Genomic DNA, 26,349 nt, shown 5'->3' with positions numbered 1-26,349 from the left:
TTTGGAACCAGAGCCAAGTTTCAGTGTGCTGATAAGACTCCCTCAGGTTAGCACTGTGCATTTAGCCTGTATAAACCAATCCTAGTGTATCCCCCATTTCACCTTTCTGCACAGAACCCCAGGAACTAGGTCCCAGACTTACCCAGATGTCTTGCTCCTTCCTGAGCAAACATTCCTTCCGCCCCCACAGAGAGCCAGTTACCAGCTCTTCATACCAAAACCACACTACTACTGCAATACCTTAAGGATGAATTCAGGTTCCAAGAGGGCCAGTGCACTACAGACTTCAAGGATGGATGCCCGGGTACGGTCAGATGCATCATTTACGTTCACATCTGAGGCCACAGCAGAGCACAGTAGGGTCAAGAGCGCCATCTACAAATTGGGAAACACAGGAGAAAGGAGGAGGAAATAAGGATCAATCTACACAGGCCAACTTGTACAGTCCAGGACAGAGGAGCTGGGGAGATGGCTCAGTGGTTAAGAGCACTTGCTGCTCTTGCAGAAGACCAAAGTTTAGTTCCTAGTACCCACATGTTGGTTCATGACCTCCTTTAACTCTAGCTCCAGAGGATACAACGTCTGGGGTGATGTGGGGAGAGGGGGCAGAGTCTAAGTCTGTAGCCCTAGCTAGAACTCACTATTATAGAGCAGGTTGGCTTCAAACTTCCAGAGATCCACCTGCCTCTGCCTCCCAAGTACTCGGACTAAAAGTCATGTGCCACCAGGCCCAGAGGGGTCTGACATCCTTCCTTACCTCTCCACAAGCACAAGGCACATACACAGTACCTCTACAAATGCAGGACAAGTGGATTAGGAAACACAAAATAAGAACAGGATCATGTCCTGTCTGCCAACTTCCACCTAGGGAGATGTCCTGCTCTGTTCTCCATCCTCACCCTTCCCTCCACCATCAACCTCCCAACACTAGAATTTTTACCTTCTTTTCCTGGAGGACCTGGTCAGTGGTTTCAGGATTCAATTCGGAGTGTCCAGGTGCGAGTTTTGGGACTGGTACCTCCACATCTTCTTCCTCTCCCAAGCTTAGACTGTACAAAGGCATGGGGACTTCTGCCCTGTCTTTCTCTGCCCATGTTTCCTTTTCTTCTGAGAAGCACCACTGACCCTAGAAATAGTGGCAGTTACAAATCACACCATGTACACATCAGAGCCTCAAACAGAGGGGTTGAGGAGTGTCTCCCAGAGATATGAAAGGGCCACATCTCTAAACTAATGAGCCCTTTCCCTTCACCCCCAAATAACTACCTTTAGTCTGTCCAGGCTCTAGCTTGGCACTCTTTCTCACACTACCTTTCTCTATCCAGGCTTCTGAGTGTTTGCTCAAATGCTCGGTGATCTTTTCCACTGCCATCTCATGATCGGCAGTCTGAAAGCCCAAGGCCTCTCACATACCTTCCATGCACATTGTGATGCTTTCTGAGTTAGAAGAATGCCAAGCCCCATATCAATCCCCCAGGCTCCTCCACTCACCATCACCTCCCTCACAGGACTGTTGGACGATTTGATGGAATAATCTATGTTTGACTCTACAAAGCCCTAAATCATGGCAGGGTGACAGCAGTTGTACTTTGGACCAGAACCTTGTCAAGCACATTTTCACTGGCTTGATTTGAGAGAAGGGGAAAGTAAAGCTCCAAAGGGATATTAGCTTTGCCTAAGGCTATATACTTTATAGTTAGCAGAGATACTATAAGGTTCAGGTTAACTTTTCCCCAAGTATCCGCATACGAAATGTGTCCCTGTCTGCTAATTCTGATCTATGTACTAACTGCGCTCAATGGATGTGTTAAGTGCACGTGTGTTAGCATATTAGCATACAAAGGAATGAGCCCAGACACAGTAGATATACCCACATCTAACCTCAAAGGCACCAGGCTGACTCTGTTGTAATAATGATGTTGGCTTTTTTTTTTTTTTTTTTTTTTTTTTTTTTCATTCTGGCTGGAGAGACAGCCATGGGTGCTAGGAACCAAACTCTTATATTTTTGGGCTTTCTTCTTGATCAGAGGTTTTCCGGAGACAAGGACTATTTATGTTATCTATTACCCAGAATCTCTAGATATTTGATAAGAATAAAGATGCCAGTGAAGACAGCCCTAAGGTAAAAAAGCACCTCAGAAAAGGCCATGAGAGACTGGAGTGGTAGTTTGCCTGCCTACCATTTCCATGCCTCTGGGTTAAATTCCTAGAACTGTCCAAGAGAATTAAAAGACAGACACCAAAAAAAAAAAAAAAAAAAAAAAATAATGCTCTGAGAAATGGTCCCCAGACAGAGCATCAGAGGAAACTAAGGCACTGAAATCTAATGACAACAACAGAGTTGAAGGCTAAAGTCAAGACGACCATCGGAAAACAATTACCAAAGCTGCTTCCTGAACTGGAGCCATAGTAGAGATGGATTCCAGGACCCCAGGATCAGTTGAAAGGTCTGGTTCCTCAGAACAACATGGAACCTTCTTGGGAGGAAGCTTAGGAACCAGGCAGTTGCTAGTTTTCGGGCTACCCAAATCAGCTGGCCTCATGTGAGAAATGTGAAGACACTGGAGCAAGGGGCTGGTAGATACAGTGCTCTTTACAGTGGGGAGGGTAGCTAGACATCGGTTCTCCAAAGAGAGGATGTCTGGCTGCACAGATGTACATCTGTGTATTTTCTTCAGGGGCTGGAGGTCAGGGAGCATGGTCAGGGACCGGTTCTCCAAGGAGAGGATGTCTGGGTGACTAGACATATGTCCAAAAAACTTCTCCAGTGGCTGGAGGTCAGGGAGCATGGCCAGGCACCGGTTCTCCAAGGAGAGGATGTCTGGCTGCACAGATGTATGTCCACGTAGCTTCTCCAGGGGCTGGAGATCAGGGAGCATGGCCAGGCACCGGTTCTCCAAGGAGAGGATGTCTGGGTGGGCAGGCATCTCCCCACAGAGTTTCTCCATAGCTGCAGCACAATCAACATATGCCTAGAAGGACAGAACAGGTGATGGGTTGTGCAAGAAACATATCAACTCCACATTCATCTGTTTGTGCCAGTGATGCGCAGAGCGTAAACAAAATTTTTATTTCTTTTTAAAATCAGATGATCATCATCATCATGATCATTATGTTTGTGTTTATGTGCAGGGAGAGAGAGGGGTGTCTGTAAGTTTGGGCACACATGATCACAGCATGTATGAGGTTAGAAGACAACCCTTAAAAGTTGGTTCTCTCCCCCAGACAATGGGAGCTGGGGATTGAACTCAGGTGGTCAGGATTGCACAGCAAGCACTTTTAGCCACAGAACCATCTTCTTGGCCTTCTCCTCCCACCCCCATTCAGAGAATTCTTAGGGAACAAGGTGGGAAAAGGAAAAGCAGAAGATTAGAAGGAAAAAGAAGCCTGACATGGTGGTGACCTGCATGGAATCACAGCTAAATAGGAGGGCATAAGAACATGGAGGCTAGCTTGGGCTGCAGAGCAAATTCCAGATCTATGTGAGTTACACTGACACTCTCTTTCTCCAAAGAAAGTGTGTCCTGCTTATTCCCCTCATGTCTCTGTACAAAAAAAAAAAAAAGCAAGCAGTAACGGCAGGCAGGTCTGACACACACCTACACTCCTCGCCTACACTCCTAGCACATGAGGCAGAGGTAGGAAGATTGGGAGTTCAAGGTCATCCTTGGCTACACAGCAAGTTAAAAGATCAAAGCCACCCTGGACTATAGGAGACTTTGTTCAAAAAGGCTGGGTCAGTTGATAAAGCAGCCACATGAAAAATAAGGCCCGGTTGTCTGTGATTAGAGTCCCAACAGTGGGAGATAGGTAGATTCTTACAGCAAGCAGCCAGCCAGCCTACCAAAAATAAGGTGATATGACCCTTTAGCCTCCACATTCTTGTATATACATCCACACACGCATACTCTTGAATATACAAACATGTATACACACACACACAATGAGCAATAAGGAATATCAGAATTAATCCAAGATTGTATGTATGCATGTATGTATGTATGTACGTATGTGTTATGTATTGAGACAAGGCCTCACTACGTAGGTCTGGCTGACCTGGAACTACTATATAAAGATACCCTCCAACTCATAGAGAACCACCTGCCTCTGCTTCCCCAGCGCCAGGATTAAAGGTGTACACAACCACAGCGGGCACAATCCACGACTGAAAAACAAGTTCTCAAATAAAATTTTAGGTTAACAGAAAAACCAAGGCATGTAACTTTTTTCCTCTCTGGAGTTTAGGGAGATTCTGATGAACCTCTGAAATCTTAGAAGTTCCTCCCCGTGTTCCTGAGATAGCTGCTATGGGTAGTTTTATACTAGCATTCAAACGCTTTCTGTGCATATACAAGTACGGATATCTGCCTCCACTGGTACCTCCGCCCCTTTTCTTTGGCTTTGCAGGCGCTATTCTGGTCTCAGAAGGTGCCCTGTCGGCACCTTGGTGTCCATCTCTGTTAACCGTAGTGGACGGTCTAGCAACTTTCTGTTGCTAAAAGTGGTCACAGCGCCCCTTTCTGTGACGACCACTCCCTCCTTCCAGGCAAAAGGAACCCATTCTCCTGGGCCATCATCTTCCCCTCCCCCACAACTCTTCCCAGCCAGCGGCGGCCGGGAAGGACTAGGCAGCTGCACTGCGCTCGCCCGCCCGGAGGCCCTTCCCAGAGTCCAGCCACACAGGTCTCAGCCAGGACTCTACCTGCTCTCGGGACTGGAAAAGCTGTGCGCAATGAGGGGCGCGTTGGTTCTCCGCAAAAGGGAGCAGAAAACGGCCTGGATAAGCGCGTGGAAAGGTGGGAAGCAGAGAACTGAAAGGAAAACAGCACTCAGGAAGACACAGTGGCGAGGCTGGGCAAGGGAGGAGGAGCGGGGCTGTGGTCAGGGCGGGGCAGTGACCTGGGCGGGGCTGCAGGCAGGATTGCCGCGGGTAATATACGCATAAAACGCCAGGACTGCAGGCTTGGGCTAACCACACCCAGTTTGATTTGTACAGTTTAGGGATCCGTACTCCCGGCCAGGCCAACTTTACCAATTGAGCTATACCCCACCCAAAAGAGTCATGTTCTGATGGTTTTATGTATTTCAACAACGCACGCCAGAGGCTTATGAGCTAGTCTCATGACAGGTTGGCCAGCTTTTGGAAGGTGGTGAAACCCATAGAAAGGAAGTTAGATCTCTGAGAGTGTGCCCTTGAAGGGGCTGAGAAAGTCAGTTCCCTTCTCTGCCCTCTGTTTCCTCTTACCCACCATGGAAATGAACAATTTCCAACCCCACTCCACACCATCCAAGGACCGCTTTACCACAGGCCAAAAGCAAGAGAGTCAAGAAATGAAAACCGGAATGAAGGCACACACATTTAATCCCAGCCCTGAAGGCTCAGGCAGGAAGATCATAGAGTTAACTCCGCCCATGGTATTTGAGTCATCATTTCGGTTATCTTTTTGTTACTGTGAAAAACTACCTGAGATAATAAACCTTTGTTGTTGTCGGTTTTTGAGACAGGGTCTCTCTGTGTAGCCCTGGCTCTCCTGGAACTCGCTATGTAGGTGAGGCTGGCCTCTGACTCACAGACATCCGCTTGCTGGGAATAAAGGCTTGCACCACCACCATGCCCAGCAATCAGCCTTTTTAAATTTTTATTTTGGGGGTGGGGGTGTTTATACAGGGCCTACCGATAATATAACCCCGTCTGGCCTGCAACTCACTATGTAGACCAGGCAGTCCTCTAATGGCTTAGAAATAAGGAGAACTTGTTTTTGCAGAAGACTCAGGTTCAGTTTCCAGCACCCACATTGTGCGTCACGACCACTGGTAACTCTTCTAACATCTGAGAGCACCCAGAATGCACATACACACAGATAACACATGGAGGCAAAACACCCATGAACAAAAAATGTTTTCTATTTAACGTACCACTAGTCAGGTAAGGTAGCAGACCCCTATAATTCCAGAGAATTTAGAGGCTGAAGCAGAGGGGTCTCAAGTTCCAGCTGGGTTTCTTAGGGAGTATTTGCAAACAAACATAAAACTAAAGATAAATAGTAATTTCAGTTCAATTTAGTTTGTTGTTTTGTTTTTGAGACAGGGTTTCTCTATGTAGCCCTGGCTGTCCTGGAACTCATTCTGCTGACCAGGCTGGCCTGGGACTCACAGAGGTCCACCTGCCTCTGCCTCCTGAGTGCTGGGATTAAAGGCACGTGCCACCACTACCTGGCCCAGCGGATTTCCAATGGCTGGCAGCATCATTCAAAATTGTAAACATAAGAAGGCCCCCTCACTGTGGAAGTGCTCTGCACAGTTACTAAATGCCTAGCAACCTTGGGTTCTACCTATTAAATGCCAAAAATAATCCTGATTGTGAGAAGTGTGTGTTTGCGTGTGTGTAGAGTGAGAGAGAACCAGTGACTGAAAACATCCCAAGGGTGCAGTACCACCCATATAAATAGCCATCAGTCTCAATCTCAACCTCGCTATAGGGAAAGGAGATGAGTCTGCTAACCCTTGCCACAAGACCTCAAAAATCTAAAAGAAGGGCTATGCAAAATTAATGGAATAGGATGTCCTATTTTGCTTTCTGCTTCTGTGATTTAAAAAAACAAACAAACAAACTGACCAAAGTAACTTAGGAATGAAAGGGTTTCCCCCCTGATCCCCACTTAGAAACCTACTATCTTCATGTGAAGCCAAGATAGAAACGACAGAGGAGTGCTGCTTTACTGGCTTGCTCCTGCTTCTGCTCAGCTAACTTTCTCAGACAGCCTAGGCCCATCTACCCAAGGGTAGTACTGTCCATGGTGGCCTTGGCCGTCCCCACCAATTAATAATAATAATAACAATAATAATAACAATAAATGTCCCACAGACATGCCCATAAGCCAATTTGATGGAGGCAGTTCCTTATTTGGAGTTCCCTCTTTTCAAATGGGTCAAGTGAAGAGTTTAAGTTAGCCTGAATATAATTCCATTTTGAAATAAAGATCTTGACTGGGAACTGAATTCAGGAACCAGAAAATATCACAGAACGTACACCTGGCAGATAACAAAGTTAACTCTCCTAGCAACAGCCTCCAGGAAATATAACAGAATAAATGCTTCATAGAAAATAGAGACAAACTCCCTGGCAATAATCAATGGGAATTGGTTGAGAGTCAGGTGGGAAAATTCTCCCCAATGTTTCAAATATGGTTTAGAAAAATAGCCATTGTGATTGTGTGCCTCAGAAAAGGTCACCCCGCCCTGCTAAACTTCACTCAGAGCTCAGGGTCCCACTTCTCTACTCTTGCATCAGTGAGACTTAGGTCCTGAGTTCGATCGCTCTCGTAATAAAGCTCTCTTGCAATTGCATGGAGTCGTCTCCTGATGGTCTCTGAGGGTCCTGTGAACCTGGCGTTCCACAAGTTGACAACCAAGAATAGTTTCCATATGACTCAGCAGTCGGAAGCACTGTGGCTGCTTTTGCAGAGGGTTCGGTTCTCAGCACCTCCATGGTGGCTAACTATTGTAACTGCAGTTCCAGAGGATCTGAATCCCTCTTCTGGCTTCTTTGTACAGTGCGCTCATGTGACGCATTACATGCATGCAGGCAAACACTCATACACATTAAATTAAAATAAATAAATATCTTACATATAGAAATGATAACCATTATAAAAGACATATCAAGAAAAGGAGAGACCCCATCTATGACCTTTCATTTTCTGGAATGATGGTGCTGTAGGTCCAACTCAGAGCCAGAAGCATGCTAAACAGGCACTCCACTGCAAAACTACACTCGTCATCTTTAAAGATCTTAGTTATGTGTCATTCTAGAATTGAGCAACATCTCAGAAAATATACATCCCTGTAGGCTCAGCAGGAAACACTGGTTTTATAGACAGAAAGGCTGAAGGAGGCAAAGAGGCAAAGACGAAAGAGCGAAAGGTAGATCGGCCTCTCAGCTACTTTCCTTACAACTGCTGACCAGGGGCACTTAGCAATAGAAAAATAATTAGTTAACATCAAGTAAATTTGGTAAAAGCAAAGAAATCTTCCCTATCATAGCAACTGAAACTGGGTTCAAACCGTGCCCACCATCTCTTGGACCCGAGATCTCAGTTCAGGTGAGCAACTCAGTGTTATTAAGCTTTAACATTAATAAGTATTTTTTAAGACTTACATATTATTTACAGTGTTCTCCCGCATGTGTGCCTACATGCCAGAAGAGGCACCAAATCTCATTATAGATTGCTATGAACCACCTTAACCTCTGAGCCATCTCTGCAGCGTGAGTATTTGTTTATTTGGTCAGTTGGTTCGGTTTTTTGAGATAGTCTTACTACAAAGTCCTGGTTGTCCTAGAACTCAATATGTAGACTAGGCTGGGCTTGAATGTGAAGTGATTCTCCTACCTCCATATTCCTGGTGCTGTGGGATTGTAGGTATGTATCTACCACACAGTCTTTAGCTTTAGCCTGTTGAGCCATAATGTAGAAACTTTATCCAAAACAGTGGTTTCCTGTCATTTTTATTTAACAGGTTTAATAAGGAATACACCTTCCAGCCTGAATCGTAAGTGATAGATGGGACAGAATGAGCTAATTACAAGAGGAAGTTATAGTATATAAATGTGGAAGCAGCTCTTAGCCACGATGCAGGGGGAGGGGGAGAAAGAGAGAGGGGAGTGAGAGTGGAGAGCGGGGGTGGGGAGGATTGGGGACCAAAATGTGTAGATTATACAATGAAGAGCTTCTGGGAGAGGGGAAGTGCTGCCCCTGGACTGGGGATTGGCAGTATATGCCAGCCACACCCTACAGCAGATAGGGACTGAGAGATGTCTGAAACCAAACAATAAGTATGTACATTAATAATTTGGCAGACATAATTATATGCCTGTAGTCTAAGCAGAAGCAAGAGAATTGCTGCTGCATGTTTGAGACCAAGCTCCAAGCCATCTGGGGCCACATAATGAGATCCTGTTTCGAACAGTAGAAAACAAAATTAAAAATTGGACTCATTTTCTTTCTTTCTTTCTTTCTTTTTTTTTTTTAGGAAGCCTGTGTATATATTTTTTATTTTTTTATTAATTACAGATTATTCACTTATCCCCCTGTACCTCCCTCCATCCTCCCCTCCCAGTCCCACCCTCCCTCTTCCCCACCCATGTCCCTCTCCCAATCCACTGTTAAGGGAGGTCCTCCTCCCCTTCCCTCTGATCCTAGCCTAAGACAGCCACTGACTGAATCCTAAAGCACATTTCTGCTGGGATTGGGAGAAAACATAAGCTTTCTTTGCTTGGAAGAGAGAAAACTTTTGACTAAGAAGATGGTCACCAAGTCCAAACTCAGCTTGTCTTTTAAGTGGATGGATGATGCTAAATGTTCATTGCCCATATTTACTTCTTTGAGTTGAATCATTGCTTCTTTAGATTAAAATCTTTGTTGAATTGGGAGTTTTGCCAAATCAAGTAACTAATCAGAGCCAATGAGACACTGCTGTTTTCCACTACCTTGAATTCATTTAGTTCTCAAATATTATATTTTCTTTATCTTCAAGTGCTTAGAGAACCACTCACTTAAAAAACATTTTTTTTTAAGCCAGGGGCACTGTGGTGCATGCCTATCATCCCAACATTCAGGGAGGCAGACAGAGGCAGATCTCTGAGTTCAAGGCCAACCTGGTCTACAAAGTGAGTCCAGGACAAACAAGGCTACACAGAAACCCTGGCTCAAAACAGAAAAAAAATAATTTTAGATTAATTTTATTTTTAACATCTCCTTGTGCGTCTGTGTGTAGGCATGTGCATGGATGCCCTCCAAGGGGGAGGGAGGGTAGAGGTACTGTGTCCCCTGGAACTGGAGTTGGAGGTGGTTGTGAGTCACTTGACATGAGTGCTGGGGAGAGAACCCAGGTCCTCTGGAAGAACAGCCAGGACTCTTAACCACTAAGCCATCTCTCCAGTCTCTAAAATTTATTTTTTTAAGTTAGCATACAAAATAACGGATTTAATCATGACATGTTGTTTCGTAAACATTGTTATTAATTCTCACAGAATTTCATACCATGTATTTGATTATATTCACACCATCCTCCCCCTATAATTATGGCATTTTCATGTGCACATGTCTTTATATTTTCTTCTTGTTTGCCCATTTCCTCAGTGGCCTGTCTCCCTCTTGCTCTGCTCCTTCTCCCCCAAAGTCCTACTTTTATGTCACATGTACTCTGTTACCTTTTTTTCTTTTTCCATTCTTCCCCAGCTCATTTTCCTCTCTCTATTACCTACACCCCTAATTGTTGTTGAGGGACATTGAGCTTCAGTGGCCACTGGATATTAACTACACTGATTTGCCTCTGAGTTGACAGTATTTCTTCCCTTCAATCTTTGGAAGCCTTTTAAACATTCTTATTACATTTTTATCTGGTTTGTGTGTGCACACATACATGCATGCCCCGTAGCACATCTGCGGAGATCAGATAACTGGCAGGAGTTGCCTGTCTACTTCCACCAAGCGGGTTCCAGGGAGCAAACTCTGTTGTCAGACTCGTCAGCGCACCTTTACCAGCAGAGTCACCTTGCAGGCTGAGGAAGTCCTTTTCAAAAGACCCTTATATCTATTAATATTGCTTGCTGTAGTCAGTTTTATTTCTCACTCATTGCACTCCCCCAGTATGATTCAACAAACTTCTGTCGAGGGCAAAGCACAAACTACAGGTATATATAGTTTGTCTGGTTTAGGGAATTTCCAGCAACATCCTGGAGAAGATAGACTTTGAACTGGGAAGGACAAACGTCTGATAAGAAGCTCCAAAGGAATAAAAGAATTGGAAAGAAAAAGAAAAGGAAAATAAATAAATAAAATAACAATATCATAATTAAAAAAAAAAAAGAAGCTCCAAAGGGAGTAAGCTGGTTGGGAATAAAAACACCATTGGGCGGGAGGGTGTGGGAGGGAGACACCATTGGTTTTACCTGAACACTTTTCCCTTCATCGCCGATAACTTAGATTTATAGCGTATATTTCTGCTGTTTAACCACCATCAGCTTTACTTTTTAAAAAACCACTCTGCATATGGTTCTATTACTTGTCTTTACAAAAAGAAAAAAAAAAGAAGGCTAACATATAATCTTGAAGTCTCCACCAGGAAGAAACAGTGATTACATTATAGACTCTCAGACAGCGGTCTTGTTCTTCACACCACCCATAATGAGCTGGGCCCTCCCTCATCAATCACTGATTAAGAAAAGGTCCTACGGGCTTGCTTACAGCCTGATATTAGAGAGGTATTTTCTTAAATGAGTTTCCCTCTTCTCAGGTAACTTTAGCTTGTGTGAAGTTGACGGAAAACTATCCAGCACGATCCCTAACTACATTGTAAATATTTGCCCTTACACCCATAGGTAAATGTACTCCTCACCCCTCATCAAGAAAATTTCTCCTGGCAACAGACAGACTATTACAGAAAACTACAACCAATCAAAATGCAGTTGTGAAGCCCATTCCCAGCAGATACATCTACAAAACAATGCCTGAAACTAAGGCTCAGGATCACTGTGGAAGAGAGGAGGGATTGTAAGAGCCACGGGATGAAGGAGTTTGCTATGAGATTTTATCTCCTAGAAATGTCAGAAGTCACACCCACGAAGTCTCACCAATATGGCTGCTCAAACATGACCTGAACAAGGATGACACCAGTAGATACGTTAACATGGATCTGGCCCTACCCCTTCCTGACTCCCTCCCCTTCTCCCTGATTTGTTCCACCCACAGAATCTTCCCTTGGATGAGCTCTTCCTCCAGCTATCAGCAGTTTGTAAATGTTGGGATCATGGCAGGGAGCAATCCGAGAAGCAAGAGGCAGCTTGCTTCTTGACGGGGCCCACACATGTCTTCCTGATCCACCCAAGGTCTCCTGAGCCTCCTATAATGAGGGAGGAGAGAACAGACCTGCAGGCCGTTATCTGATCTCCACCTGTGTACCACCAAATCCAGCTCAAGTTCTTTTTAAATTGTCCTGTGAGCTTGTTAAGTCCTAAATCACCGCACCGACACCACTACTCACATATGCAATTGGCAAGAGTGTTTTATTTCTCTAAAACCTGCATGCAAGGGTCAAACCATTTTACAAAATGGCAACCCTAGACAAAGGCACACAGGACTCTTTATAGGAAACTAGGGGAATTCTTGCAAGGGTTAGGTAACCTAAAACCTAATTGGTGGGTGCTAGGGAAGTTACACGGGTCAGTTCCTCCTTGGCTTGCATCCAGGTGGTCAGTCGATGGGCTGCATTCCTGTGCCACGAACGTTTAACTACAGGGTGAGATAAGACTGCCCAGCACAGATGCCCCATCCCGGGATAAGATATCTTCCCATTTTTGTTACTTCAAATCCCCTTGGGTAGGGGATTTTATGGTCTTGTTCCTGGAATTGGTGACGTAGGGCCTACTTCCTGGGACTGATGCTTTTTTTTTTTTTTTTAAAGTCAGGCCTAGACCTAAAATAGAGTTTATGTCGTCCTCTGAAACTCAATTCCTTTAAGTCCATTATATACTTCAGGTTATGTAAGTTTATCTTAAGAAGGGATGGATAGGCGGGACATGGTAGCACATGCCTTTAATCCCAGCAGAGGCAGATTGATCTCTGGATTTCTGTGAGTTCAAGGCCAGCCTGGTCTACAAGTGAGTCCAAGACAGCCAAGGCCACACAGAGAAAACCTTTCTTGTAAAAACAAACCCCTGCCCCCTGAAAAAAAAAGGAGGGGTGGATAGATAGTTCTTTTACTCAGTGTTTCTACTTTCACAGCCCCCAAACAGGTCCAGTCGGGCCTCATGTCTCACAGCATCATGCACCTTTCCTCCCTCAATAAACAAAGAAACAGACAAACAGACAGACACATTCCAATTCAAGCAATCCAGATTTGTAGTGTTCCCCAATCACCGTGGTTTCTTGTAGCGGGCCATTATTAAAGTCTCTGCATTCTGAACCATGGGGTTGGTTTTTGGTTTTTATTTTCTATTAAAAGTCAGACCTGCATGGCATCTTCTCCAACATTCTTTTCTTCCTCTCTGTGGTGGCTCGAGTGAGCAATAGGCCCCACAGTCTCGCAGATGTCTGAACTTCATCCCCAGATGGGGCTGTTTAGGGAGGGTTGGGAGGTGTAGCCTGTTGGAGGAAGGAGGTCACAGGGACCAGGCTTTGAGATTACACAGTCTCACCCTGCTTCCAATGTTCTCTCTCTTAGTTAGGGTTTTAGTGCTGTGAAGAGACATCATGACCAAGGCAGCTCATGGTGTGTGTGTGTGTGTGTGTGTGTGTGTGTGTGTGTGTGTGTAAACATTTAATTAGGGCTGGCTTACAATGTCAGATGCTTAGTCCAGTATCACCATGGCGGGAAGCATGGCAGCATGCAGGCAGACTTGGTGCTGGAAGAGTATAGAGTTCTACATCTTAATCCAAAAGCATCAGGAGACTGTTCCACACTGGTCGGAGCTTGAGCATAGGGGACCTTTAAGCCAGCCCCCATAGTGACACACTTCTTCCAACAAGGCCACACCTACTCCAACAAGGCCACACCTTCTAATAGTGCTACTCCCCATGGGCCAAGCATTTGAGCATGAGTCTCTAGGCGCCATACCTATTTGAACCACCACAGTTGGAGAACGCTTACCAGCTAGAGACTTTGGGCCCAGTTGGAGTCCGTATGAACTTACAGCCCTGTCTTGGGAGTACCATTAAACTGGAATACGACTCTCACTCTCAGAGGCCTGCTACAACACACTGACCACTGTACTTGGCATTGTTAATCTAAAAGGACACGTCCTAGGAACTCGATTTGTCACCTAGGGAGGCCACGTTTTCAAATATGCCTCCATATTTAGAACCAGGGTAACACTGGTGTTTATAGTGTAGGCAATTATAGTATAAGCCAATATTACGAATTAGGACGCTAGCATAGAAACTGACTGAATGGCTCATCATAGATACCAAAGCAGCAGCTGAATTGGGACTTGTACCGGTGTTTGTGATTCTAGCTCAGTAGGCCTTGAAGGCTTTATCTGCTTCATTATTCTAGGAGGGAACAAGGGTCAGTATATTCTGAGTGAGCCACAGTAACAATTCATGAACAACATGGATCCACATATGTATGTATATATTATATATATATGTAAACACGTAAGTCTTCAGTAGTTCTCAGGAACTGTAATAAATTTACACTGTTTATCTACAACCCCTTGATCCCAGAGATTAGCTAGGATTTAGAACATAGTCTATACTCATCAGAAAGTGACAGGACCATCCTGTCCTAATTACTTTCCTGTCTTCGAACCTGACCGGTGGCTGTAAACCAGCCTTTCAGTCCTCATGTAGTTCTATCACCTACTGGCGACACTCATAAAACCACTCTTTTTGCTTATGGATGCCTGCATGACAGCTCAGTGTGTGAAAGCACTAACTGTGAAAGCTCGATGACCTAGGTTCATTCTCTGGAACCCCCTGTGAAAAAAGAACTATCTCCCCAGAATTCTCCTCTGACACCTGCATATACACTGTGCTGGCTATATTTTGACAACCTGACACACACTAGAGCTACCTGGGAAGAGGGATCCTCAATTGAGGATTTGCCTCTATCAGCATGGCCTATGGGCACATCTGTGAGGTAATTTCTTGGTTAATGACGGATGTGGGAGAGCCTTGCTACTATGGACAGAGCCGCCCCTGGGCAGATGGTCCTAGGTTGTACAAGACAGCAGGCTGAGCAGGCCATGAAGAGCAAGCCAGTAAGCAGCATCCCTCCACGGTCTTTGCTTAAGTTCCTGCCTCCTGTCTCAAGTTCCTTCCTTCCACAGATGGGCTTATAAAATGAAATAAACCCTTTCCTTCCCAAGGTGATTTGGGTCAAGGTTTTATCACAGTAGCAGAAGCAAAGCAGAATATGCCACAAAGTAGGTAGGTAGATAGATAGATAGATAGATAGATAGATAGATAGATAGATAGATAGACAGATGTAATGTAGTGGGGAAAAGAGCTTCATTCTTCCATCCCCATCAGCCATCAATTGCCAATAGCTACCCAACTAGGGTGTTGTCTGTGAAACCCTTCCTTGTCTATGCTGGAGCTTTTGTCTGGCTTGGATTTTGCAGGTCTTGTGCATTCAGTCATGGGCCATGTGAGTTTATGTGTGCAGCAACACCATCATGTCCAGAAACCCCATGCCTGTACTGGTAGTGTTGGAAGCACAAAGATCCTTGCACTCACAGCTCACTAGGGAAACTAACACATGCAGCCTAACTCTAGAACCCATCTTCTTGGAAGAAGTTACATGTACTTTGAGTTGAGTTTAGATGTAATTATGCTTCCTTGTGCAAAGGAGATTGTGTTGCATCAGGAAACATTTTTCCAGAATGTACGACACTTAAATATGCCTAAACTGTTGGGGGGTCAAACTTTGGAAGTCTGAATCAGCCCCTACTAAGTCATGCTGGACCTGATTTCCTTTTTGCTTCTCTTGGAGTGTTACTCTGCTAGCCCTGGTGGTTCCAGAGACCCCCATGCTAAGTGGAATCATTGGGATATAAAAAAGAACACATGAAATTGGGAGGGTAAAGTGGCTAACTATGAGAGGGTTTGGAGGGGAAGAGGGTCCAGATTTGATACAGAAAATACAGTATATGCATGTTTCAAATTTCCAAACAAAAAAATCTTTAAAAAACAAAATGTTTGAATTAAATTATCTCCAAAACCTCTCCATCCCACAATTCTATTACATAATCTTCCTGTACAGTTGTCTATTTATTGTTACGTGTGAGTACATGATGTGTGTTGGGGGCGGGGGCGGCTGTATGTACTGTGGCATATGTGTGGCTGTCAGAGAATAATTTTGTGGGTTAGTTAAGTTTTTCAGTCTAGGTCAGCCATTGTCAATGCTCAAACCTAAAGCATAGTTTTCAGCCCTTGCTGGCAGCTTCACCAGAGACAAAGCACACTCCTTGGGGAGGATCTCTGCCTTTGGATTGATTAGAGAAGGCTGGAAGGCTAACCTAGGAGGTTATGCTGCCTCTGGAGCCAGGAGAAGAGACAGTTTTAGAAGGAGATTCAGTTTCAATCAGTCAGACTCTGAAGAAAGATGAGGGGAAACAAGGGTGCCCAAGGATTGCTCCTCGGTGAGAAGATCATGGTAACGATGAATGGAGGGTGGTTTCAGAGAATCATGATATAGAAGCCAAATTACAGGGACTTTTACTTCCAATGCTGTTTATAGCAGGGACATTCAGACAAGAATAATTTTGTCCATACGAAATGTTTATTTAAGCCCATCTTTATGAACAAATCTTTCATCAGAAATTCCTATTTTTTCTTGCAACGGTTTCAAGGAAAAAAAATGTTCATCTCCCAAATTTTCTTTCTTTCCTTCTTCAGTCTTCTTTTTCTTTTATATATTCTATGTAACCTTTTTCATTTTCAACTATATTCCTTGCCTACCTTAAACAAAGACACATTGCTCAACATGGTGGTCTACACCTGTAGTCCCAGCACTCTGGTGTTGGAAGCAGGAGGATCAGAAGTTCAAGGTCATCCTCAGCTAAACAATGAGTTCCAGGGTAGCCTAGGCTACATAAGACCGTGTCTAAAACAACTACAAAACAAACAAAAACCTAAACAAAAAGTAGGGGAAAACAGGTTCAAAATAATTCAAAAGGGAAGAGACTGCCTAGAAGAAACTTCTTTTCCAACTGCTTTCTTTTATTTTGCACTTTTCCTCAGCCATGTTCTTCCATCCTCTTAATCCCATGGGACCAAACACAATTGTCCCTTTTCTAGTCCTGATTTCTGAATTCATCTTAAGGGAAGAAAAGACATTTGAGTTGATTCCTCCCATCTTTTCAACCTCATACTCTCCATTTTCTACCATGGATACTTTCTCGTTGGCCTGTCTTTCTCCTCTGCTACCCCCTGAATATGCCCATCTGAGCCTGGTAGACCTGCCTGGCTTCAAGTCCCTGTGCTGTGCAAATGTTGATGGGAGAATCTTCTTTCTGGTGTTTTTGTCTGTTTTCTTGGGTTTGGTTTGGTTTTCTTGAAACAGTATCAAGTCCCGGTCGTCCTGCTTCCATCTCTCAAGTGCCAGGATTCCCAGTGTACACCACCATGTCCAGAACTAATGGGGAGTTCTGCCTCAGGTAGAAACCAGAAGATTCTACAGGGAGCCTAGGAAGCAAAGGTGGGCCTACAAAACTACCCGAGAAAGAATGTTGTTAGAAGAATGCAGGTGACCTGCAGATGAGAGAGTAAAATGCACAAGTGCCAAGAAAGGGAGGACTATTTAAATCCTTCCACATTCCTCCATCCATTTCCAAATTGACCCAATGTTTTTCTGGTCCCTATACTTTCTGACTACAAAAGTTTGATTTTTTTTTTCTTCCGGAGATTATTGAACCAAAACCTTGCACATTTCAAGTAGGTACTCTACCAACAAGCTCCAATTTTAGCTCCCAACTAACTGTACTTCTTTTATCAGAAATTCCTCTTTAAGGCTTGATGTGGTGGCGCTGGCTGTTAATCCCAGTGCTTGGGAGGCAGAGGCAGGCAGATCACTGTAAATTCAAGGCCAGCCTGCTCTAAAAAGCGAGTCCAGAACAGCAAAGGCTACACAGAGAAACTCTGTCTTGAAAAAAAAAAATCCTCTTTAATTATTGTGGACTTCTTCCCGGTTGCCTCTCTTACCTGAGTATTACTTGTCAATCCTTTCCCCAAGGCCCATTTCCCATGAGTACCAGAATCACCTTTTTCTTAGTTGAGATCATTTACACAAAGAGAGTTTATGAGCTTCAAGGTCCAGTATGGAGTAAAATGCTATCAAAAATAAAGCTCTTATCTGCACTACACAATGAGACTGCCTCAAATCACAAAATAAGGGGCTGGAGAGATGGCTCAGTGGTTTGCTCTTCCAGAGGACCAGAGTTCAGTTCCAAGCACCTACACTGCTGACCACAAACACCTGTTAACTCCATTTCCAGAGAATCTGGCACCCTCTTCTGGTCCTTACAGGCACAGGATACACATGTGTTCACATACATGCAAGCAAAACATCCACACATTAAATAAACAAATATTAAAACAAAACAAGCAAACAAAAAATAAAGCCTTCTTTTAGGGTTAAGGGTATAGTTAAGTAGGCAGAGTATCTGCTTAGCATGCAGAAAGTCCTGAATTTGCTCACTAGCACAAATCAGGGGTGATAGTATATGTCTGTGATCCCAACTCTTATCAAGCTGGAGGTGGAAGGATCAAGAGCTCAGGGTCATCCTTGCCTACATAGGGAGCCATCCTGGGATACAAGAGACCCTGTCAATCATCATAATCATCATCCTCATCATCATCATCATGCCTCTCAATCAAGGTGGGGTAGTGCATGCAATCTTAGCACTCAGGACACTTTGAGTTTGAGACCAGCCCAGGCTACATAGTAAGTTTGAGGCCAGCCAGAGCTACAACAGAAAGAATCTTTCTAATAATAATAATGTTTAAAAGTAAACAAGGGTCGAGTGTGGTAGCACATGCCTGTAATCCCAGCACTCAGGGAGGCAAAGGCAGGAGAATCTCTGTGAGTTCAAGGACAGCCTAGTCTACAAAGCGAGTCCAAGCCAGCCAAGCCTACACAAAGAAACCCTGTCTCAAAAAACAAACAATAAAGTAAACAAGCAAGTAAGACCTTTTCATCCTCCCATAATTTCTGTCCTTCCGTCATGGTATGTCTTACCCCTTCTTCCCTCGTATCCTGCCGCGTCACCCAGCAGGTTTGTTTTGGTGCTGAGTAGGGACCAAAGCTATGTGCTGCACACTGGGTAATTTCAAGATGCAGGCAGGCATCTCAGCCCGAGGCCTTGGCAGAGTCCCCAGGCAGAGCCAGCGGTCCAGACCCGGGCAGTAGGCATGGACTAGGTGGGAGATGGCATAAGTGAGGTGACTGTAGCCCCCTAGTACCAGTAGCTCCCCCTGTAACACAGCACCTGCAGCCCCCACGTGGGGGGAGGGCAAGGACGCCAGGCGAGTCCAGCAATCAGCCTTTGGCTCATAGGACTCAAAGCTCAGTAAATCCCCGGTGTCGCCTATTCCACCTGCCACATACAACTTCCCACCCAGAGCAGCCATCACATGACCAGCCCGGGCTACTCCCATTGGGCTCAAAAGTGTCCCCGGCTTCTCAAGTTTGGGGTCATAGTGCATCAGTGAGTCCAAGTACTGGCCAGTCCCACTGCAGCCACCGCTCACATACAGTCGGCCCTCGAGGGTTGCAGCTGCATGGGCAAAGCATGGTGCTGGAAGAGCAGGTGCTGGCCTAGGGGAGAGCAGAACATAAGATCAGGCAACCCGAATGCTCACTGTATTCCATTTATTTACTTATCTATCTATCTATCATTTATCTAAGTATGTATGCATGTATCTATCTATCTATCTATCTATCTATCCATCCATTCATTTATTTTGAGAGCTGTTCTGGGCTTAGTTTGGTAGACCAGGCTGGCCTCGGACTCACAGAGATCCACCTGTCCTTGCCCCCAAGTGCTGGGATTAAAGGCATGCACCACCACGCCTGATTCATTTTAAACTACACCTTACTAATAGCCTAGACTCCCACCTTGACGGTGCCAGGATTACAGGCGTGTGTCACCACGCCCAGCTTCGCTTGCCTGCTCCAAATCCAGTTTCTCCCTGATGCTCCTTTGCCTGCTTACCTCCAGACATTGAGTTCAGGGTTATAGGTCTCAACAGAATTAAGGGCCACACCATTGTCTCGTCCACCCAGAGCATAAAGTTGTCCATCAAATACCACCAGAGGGAAGAAGCTCCGAGCCTGGCACAAAGGTGCCATCTCCTCCCAGTCTTCTTGACTGGGGCTCCACCTGGACACAATGGGACAAGACGTGAAGAGGGTGATTCTGGGAGTCTATGGCTGGCTAGATTAGCAATTCCTCTTGCCTGCTCTCATGGGGGCCGCCACACATGGATGATACCTGAGAGTTGAAGCCAGAGTGCTGGTGTGGCTGTAGAAATCCTGTCCTCCACACACATAGAGTTCACTTCCTGTTGGGCTCGCAGCTCCGTGCCGAAAGCGCCCTGGGGCAGGCAGGTTAGGGAGCCGGCACCACTCCACAGTTCGTACCAGACCCATGCCACAGTGAAATGCCCGGGCCCACCACACTTTGCAAGATGGCTGTCTTCGGTCCATTTCCGGTCTAAGCCCATCCCCACCAATCACCACCAATGCGTGGTCAGGCTCCCTCCATCTCTCTTGACCCGGAATTTCAGCTTCTACCATCAGCTGGTACAGCAGATCCGGGGGCAGAGGTGCGGGGAGCCCCGCCGCCCGCACCTTTCGCAGCTCTCTGGTAGACATGCGGCCAAAGCGGACACATCGCAGCAGGGCCTTGGCGTCTGACTCCTGGGTCTCAGGGTTGGCAGCCAGCCAACACCGTGCAGCTGTGAAAGCCTCAAACTCTTCCTGTACGTGGAGTTCGTCACTGTCCAGGAGCTCAGCCAGGCAGGTGACCGGTAATGATGGGAAGGTAGGGCACAAAGCCACAGCGGGCAGATGAGTGAGGAGGTAACGGTGGGCTTTCCCCCAGACTTTCTCCAAGCCGGGGGCTTCAACCATGGGGAACAAAGTCAGGCAAAGGGCAGGGCAGAGGCTCTGTGCCAAGGCTCGCTGACACAAATCCAGGCAGGAAGAGCTTTGGTATTGCAGCGCAGCCTGGGCAGCCCTTAGCAATCCTGGCCATCTTTCTCGTACAACTCCAGAGTAGGCAAAAGAAACAAGGAGTCTCAGGTCTTGAGAAGAGATGGTACGCAGGGATACCTTTGAACCCTGGGACTCCCTCATGCCACTCAGGAGCATGGCCCCAAAGAACTCACTGCCACAGGCCAGGGCCACTCGGTGCACTACAGTGGAGAGGAAGCAGAGAGAACCAAGACTGTTGCAAGACAGCTAACTACAATCCTAACTTGTAGCCAAGCTTTGATCCCATCACCCAAGACCATAGGCCAAGCCGTGGTGTACATTGGAACAGCATGGGATGGATTTCATGCTGGGAGTGTAGGACAATGGTGGACCCGTCTAGCACGTGCAAAGCCTGGATTCCATCCCAAGCAAAATGCAGCTTTCAGGCCCCTCCCTGGCTTACGTGTCTATAGGTCTAAATAGTGACTTAGGATATCTTTGCTTTAACCTCTCTCTCTCTTTTTTTTTCAAGATTTATTTATTATGTATATAATATGTGTTTGCATATACACCTCGCACGCCAGAAGAGGGGACCAGATTTCATTTTAGATGGTTGTGAACACATGGTTGCTGGGAATTGAACTCATGACCTCTGGAAGAGCAGCCAGTGCTCTTAACCTCTGCGCCATCTCTCCAGCCCCCTCTTTCTTTCTTTTTGGAGACAGGGTCTCACTATGTAGGGTTGGCTGGACTGGAACTCACTATGGAGACCTAACATGGGCTACCATGCCCCAGCCTTTATTTTAACATTTTCAAGTACCCTGCATTATTCTCATGTTAGTATCTGGAATACACTTTAGTGTTTTAGTGTTCATGTCAGTTAGAAAAACAGCCTTAAAGAATCCAGTGGAGAAAATCCTATCAACAGCGTTTGCTAACTGGGGACACAACACAAACTGAATAGAGCAATTTGCAACTTATGGAGGTATCACTGCATTGTATACAAAATAAGGGTTTTCCATTTATAGCTTCAAGAGTCTCAGCCATCCTGTCAGAATGGCTATGCCCATGCCACACACCTGGCACACTTGCTGCTCTTGCAGAGGACACAGCTTTGGTTTCCAGCACTCACTTGGCAGCTTACAGTCATCTGTAAATCCAGTTCCAGGGGACTGGACACCCTCTTCTGACCGCTATAGGCACCAGACACATATGTGGGGCATGACATCCATGCAGGTACTCACATACACATAAAATAAAACAAATAAACTTTCAAGGAGAGAAAGAAACAAGCAGGGGGCAGGCAAGCAAGATGGGCCAGTGGGTAAAGGGAGTCGTCACCAAGACCAACAACCTGAATTATGATTGTGGGATCTACATGGTGGAAGGAGAGGGCTGCTTCCTGCAAGCTGTCCTTTGACTCCACAGTCAAAGCACAGGAGTCCTGGAATGCGGTGCTGCTCTCTCTCTCTCTCTCTCTCTCTCACACACACACACACACACACACGGTAACTTTTTTTTTTTAAGTATAGAAGAATTAAAAATAACAAGGTTCATGTGTAAGGCTTTGTGACCCCAGTGACATGGAGGCTAACACGAGAATCCTGAGTTCCTGTCCTGCCTGGGCTGCAGAATGTACTTACGACCAACCAATTTGATGATTTTTTTTTTATTTTCATCAAAATAAAAAATAAAACAGAAAGCAAAAGCTCAAATATCCCTTTAAGAGTTTTTTTGGGGGGCTGGAGAGATGGCTCAGTGGTTAAGAGCACTGTCTGCTCTTCCAATGGTCATGAGTTCAATTCCCAGCAACCACATGGTGGCTCACAACCATCTATAATGTGAACTGATTCCTTCTTCTGGCAGATGTAAATGTAGATAGAACACTCATATACATAAAAAAATAAATAAATCTTTAAAAAAAAAAGTTGTTTTTTTTTTCTTATTTCGATCATGTTTATGAGAGTGTCTCTTTGTGTGTGGGAGTATGGGTTCCCGAGGTGGCCAGACAGTTGTGAACTGCCCAGTGTGGATGCTGGGAACTGAACTTGGGTCCTCTGGAAGACCAGAAAGAGCTTTTAACCATGCCATCGCTCTAGACCCTCCTTTATTTTAAAAAATGCATATCCCTCAGTAAAATGCCAACCAGAAATAGTAAGAGGAAATGGACATAGTAACATATTAATTGTTGAGCCGGTGTGATGAGTGTTTGAGTGTTAATGTTTGCTTTTGCTTTGTGTTTGAGGTAAGAAAGAGGAACATTCTTCTAGAAGCTGTCTCAGGAAGTCTTGGTCAGGCCTCTGGATTCCCCATGACTCCTGTGAATTCCACGCTCTTCTGACCAGTTGTGGAATATGTACCTCTCAAAGAGTAACTGATATGATGTTTCCATTGATTTGATTTTTTTTAAGCAGCAGGTACTGGCTTGGTGCCTCCCAGAGAGCAAACATCAATCACAGCTTCCTAGTCTATTGCTGACAGAGAAAAATCTATAATTCTGGGGAAATGAGCTTAAACCAGCTCATCTTTCATATCACCAAGCAGCATTTTTATCTGAGACTCATTGTGAAAAAGCTCACAGCCGCTTGGAATCTCCCTCTTACTCATTCCTGTACCCCAGGATTGAAAGTGATGGGTTCCCGCACGGTGATATGAACATGTTTACCTTCCAAACCATAGTGAGAATGTCACAACTCTTATGAAATGTTAAGGTATTGCCCTCTAGCTTGGTGCCACGAGAAACGCAGCAAGCCTTCGGGGACAGCCCTCCCTCTGGAGCACCTCCACTGAGCACTGGTGTGATGGGGCATGGTCTACAGTCAACCAAGGCTGGCCTTGAACCCACGCTACTCCTCCTTTCTCGGCCTCCTGAGTGTTACAGTGTATATCCATAAGGTCAAGGTGCTATTAGATCTCCTTTTTTCTTTCCTTTCTCATTTTGGTTTGTGAGATAGGAGCTCACACCGTAGTCCACACTGGCCTACGTAGCCCAGGCTGGCCTCAGATTCTAAGTAGTCGTCTTGTCCGGTCTCCTTAGTGCTGGAATTACAGGCGTGAGCCACGACACCCTGCTTGATTTCTTCATTTGAAAATTACTAGCCCCGATCTAGGGACTCTCTAAGCAAATCCATTGTGCCCTAAACTTACAGACTCCATTTCCCAGGTCAGATGCATCATGGTGTAACGTGCAGAGGAAGCAGACTGGAGTCTGCTCTCAGAGTCAAACATACCCAGGAGAGAGGAAGGGCCCCTACCGACTGCCTTTTGCTGTGTGTTTAGATGTCAAGGCGCTCTGGCTACTCTGTTTGGGTCAGTCACTTTCTCCTTGTTTTGCTGCCTCGGGCTGTCCTCTAGGCCCTAGCCAGCTGGCTGGAAATTCTACCTACTGGGCAGGAAAGAAAAAAAAAAAGTGCCTGAACTATCAGTTCAAATCTGTCCGAGCGTCTAGAAAAACAATTCAACTGCGCATGTGCATCTCTTGGTGGCGCTGGAAAAGCACCAGAAAGGACGGACTGGCTGGAGCAACGATACAGAAGTACTTGTGAGGGCTAGGTGTGTGCCTCGGTGGGGTGGAAGCAAGGCCTAGCAAGGCAAAACCAACCAAACCCTGCGACATGCAGTCTCGGCAGTTGCCCCACGAGCCCTCACCCCGCAGGCGGTAGCCCTCTGCCTCCAGCTCCAAGTCGCACCCGACGCCCTCGCGATACAGACGCTCGATGCTGCGAAGGTTCTCCCTCAGCTCCTCTGCCTGCCTGAGTTCCTTTCCCTCGTCCCCGGCTCTGCCAAGCCCTTCTGACCTCAGCCGAGCCGCGTTCTTCACCCGGGGCGCTCCCAGCGCCTCGGCCGCAGCCAGCACTTCGTCCCGCGGGGCGGGGCCCAGCACGCCCTCGTAGGCAAAGGTCAGCGCAGCCTCCCAGCCTCTCGGGGTCACCTGGAGGCTGAAGCCGGGCTGCTGACCTCCGCCGCCCAGCAGCCTGCCTCGGAAGAGGCTGCTAATTGCGGCCAAGATCACCCGATGTACCCCGTAGACCTGTCCCCCAACTGACACCTCTTCATCCAGAAGCAGCCCTTGCTCCCGCAGCCGCTGCGCTTCAGCGAAGAACTGCCAGGGGTGCTCCGTGCTACACAGCATCTCAGGCTCTGCTGAGTCATCGCTGCCATCCCGTTCCTTCCCTCTCTCCACAGATGAAGCTGGAAAAGGAAGGCTTTCTGAAACCAAGGTGCTGGGGTCATGCTCCACCGGAGAATAGGGAAGCAAACCAGGATCCTCATCGGGAGAGGGAGACCAGGAGGAGGTCCTTCCGGCAGGCAAGGGGAGTTCAAGACTGTCCTTCTGGATAGAAAGGGAGACGTGCTCCAAGTCTGAGGAAAGGTGAGCCATCTTCACGGCTCAGGCTGGTGAGATAGCTGCAGGCGAGCAGGCATGGGAGAAGGATGCCCGAGCTGCACTCGGAGAAGCAGAACTGTCTTCAGTTCAGCTGTCAGCCACTCACTCCACCCCAAGCGACACACTGACGTTGGAATAGCGGGCTATACGGAGTTGATTAAAGGGTTCACCAAGGGCAACAAAACCGCAAGCACCTGTAAACATCCAGCCCAGGGTCAACCCCTGCTCAGTTCCCGGGCAGGAGACAGCAGGCTTCTGCTTGCCCTCACTCGAGTTCCCGAGATCCCAGTCACACTGCTGTGTGCAGACCTCAGCAGTGCCCCCACTTGGCTAATTATAGCTACCCCGAGGGCTCAACCCTCATCTCCCAGTGCTGGAAGCTGACACCCAACCCACTGGGCCAAGTCCTGGGATGACTTCCCCCTTCCCTTCCACCTGCAGGTCACAGGGATGTGCTGAGTGGGAGAAATTGCAAGGCAAAGAGAATGCAGATATTGGCCAGAAGGACTGTTTTCAAAGCTGGTGGCTGGAAGTGAGAGGAGGCTGGTGAAGGGGTCTGAAAAGTCTAGACTATACAACTGAAATTTGGCTCATCTTCTTCCTTAATAGCTGGTGGGGTTTGGGGAGGGAAAAATCCCTTAACCTCTGCTTGACTTTTTCCGGGGTTTGTGAATACAATTGCTATACCTCCACAACCCGGGAGGGTTGAGCAAAAACCTCCACGGCAGCCTAACACTTTACAGAACACCAGTGAAAACCAAACTGAAGGTGCAAATCAAAGATGTACATATTTTTTTATAAAAACTGGTTTTAATAGATAACATCTTCTGTGTAACTTGCCCTACCCTCGAGTCTCAAACTTCCTGCGGCTGCCCCATGAGAGAAGGGATTACAGGCATGTGCCACCAGCGCAGCCAGAAAACTGGATTCTAATGGCGCTTGTCCTTCCCTACTCCCTGGGCCACGCTCTAAGAGAATCTGAAGTCATTAGTTAGGATTTCCTCTTGTTTCTTCAGAAAGAGGAAGCACTTTGTAGACGGCACCATGTACCCAGCATCCCCAAAGTTCTAAATTCTCAAACTGAAATCAGTAAATGTGGCTGTCTCCAATATCAACTAGTTGTGTCTTGGTTACTTTTCTGCTGCTGTGATAAGACACCTGATGAAGGCAGCCTCTAGAAGAAAGAGTTTATTGGAGCCTTCTAGTTCCAGAGGGCTAGAGTCCATGATCATCACGATGCGTCCAGAAATCAGCATCTGAATACA

General features: G+C 46.2%; 3 protein-coding genes and 1 long non-coding RNA gene across 4 annotated transcripts in view; 2 read left to right on the top strand and 2 right to left on the bottom strand.

Moving 5' to 3' along the window:
• The window catches only part of Tep1 (telomerase associated protein 1), a 45,566-nt gene extending 40,731 nt beyond the window's left edge, over positions 1–4,835 (bottom strand). Inside the window, exons 1-4 of the mRNA XM_021639024.2 lie at positions 4,703–4,835; positions 2,382–2,972; positions 941–1,126; positions 241–375 (exon numbers count right to left, since the gene is read on the bottom strand). Of these exons, the coding sequence (XP_021494699.2) occupies positions 241–375; positions 941–1,126; positions 2,382–2,948 (888 nt within the window). The 5' untranslated portion in view covers positions 2,949–2,972; positions 4,703–4,835. The remainder of the gene's footprint in view (positions 1–240; positions 376–940; positions 1,127–2,381; positions 2,973–4,702) is intronic.
• Positions 3,045–12,214, top strand: LOC132656390 (uncharacterized). Its single transcript, XM_060390647.1, has 3 exons — positions 3,045–3,055; positions 4,327–4,796; positions 11,381–12,214. The coding sequence occupies exons 1-3, from the start codon at positions 3,045–3,047 to the stop codon at positions 11,554–11,556; spliced, it is 657 nt and encodes a 218-aa protein (XP_060246630.1). The 3' UTR covers positions 11,557–12,214.
• Positions 12,215–15,814: 3,600 nt separating this feature from the next.
• Klhl33 (kelch like family member 33) lies at positions 15,815–25,428 on the bottom strand. Its single transcript, XM_021639052.2, has 4 exons — positions 24,346–25,428; positions 19,994–20,918; positions 19,715–19,882; positions 15,815–19,317 (listed from the first exon to the last, which is right to left on the bottom strand). The coding sequence occupies exons 1-4, from the start codon at positions 25,076–25,078 to the stop codon at positions 18,765–18,767; spliced, it is 2,379 nt and encodes a 792-aa protein (XP_021494727.2). The 5' UTR covers positions 25,079–25,428; the 3' UTR covers positions 15,815–18,764.
• Positions 24,932–25,905, top strand: LOC132656482 (uncharacterized). The gene is made up of 2 exons (XR_009594224.1): positions 24,932–25,069; positions 25,526–25,905. It is a non-coding gene; the product is annotated as an uncharacterized LOC132656482 (long non-coding RNA).
• Positions 25,906–26,349: the final 444 nt, after the last annotated feature.

The sequence above is a fragment of the Meriones unguiculatus genome, chromosome 9 (genome assembly GCF_030254825.1).
Source record: "Meriones unguiculatus strain TT.TT164.6M chromosome 9, Bangor_MerUng_6.1, whole genome shotgun sequence".
Taxonomy (NCBI): Eukaryota; Metazoa; Chordata; class Mammalia; order Rodentia; family Muridae; genus Meriones; species Meriones unguiculatus.
The sequence above is the reverse complement of the archived record's forward strand: the minus strand, read 5'-3'. Positions and strand labels throughout refer to the sequence as shown.

Bases quoted from the DNA above. Each gene is read 5' to 3' on its own strand.
- LOC132656390 (XM_060390647.1), top strand. The intron at 4,797-11,380 runs GTGGGAAGCAGA...TTACACCCATAG, and splicing joins CTGGATAAGCGCGTGGAAAG to GTAAATGTACTCCTCACCCC.
- Klhl33 (XM_021639052.2), bottom strand. From the start codon at position 25,078: ATGGCTCACCTTTCCTCAGACTTGGAGCACGTCTCCCTTTCTATCCAG. The intron at 19,883-19,993 runs GTATCATCCATG...CATTGTGTCCAG, and splicing joins ACTCTGGCTTCAACTCTCAG to GTGGAGCCCCAGTCAAGAAG. The intron at 19,318-19,714 runs GTAAGCAGGCAA...GCTCTCCCCTAG, and splicing joins CCTGAACTCAATGTCTGGAG to GCCAGCACCTGCTCTTCCAG.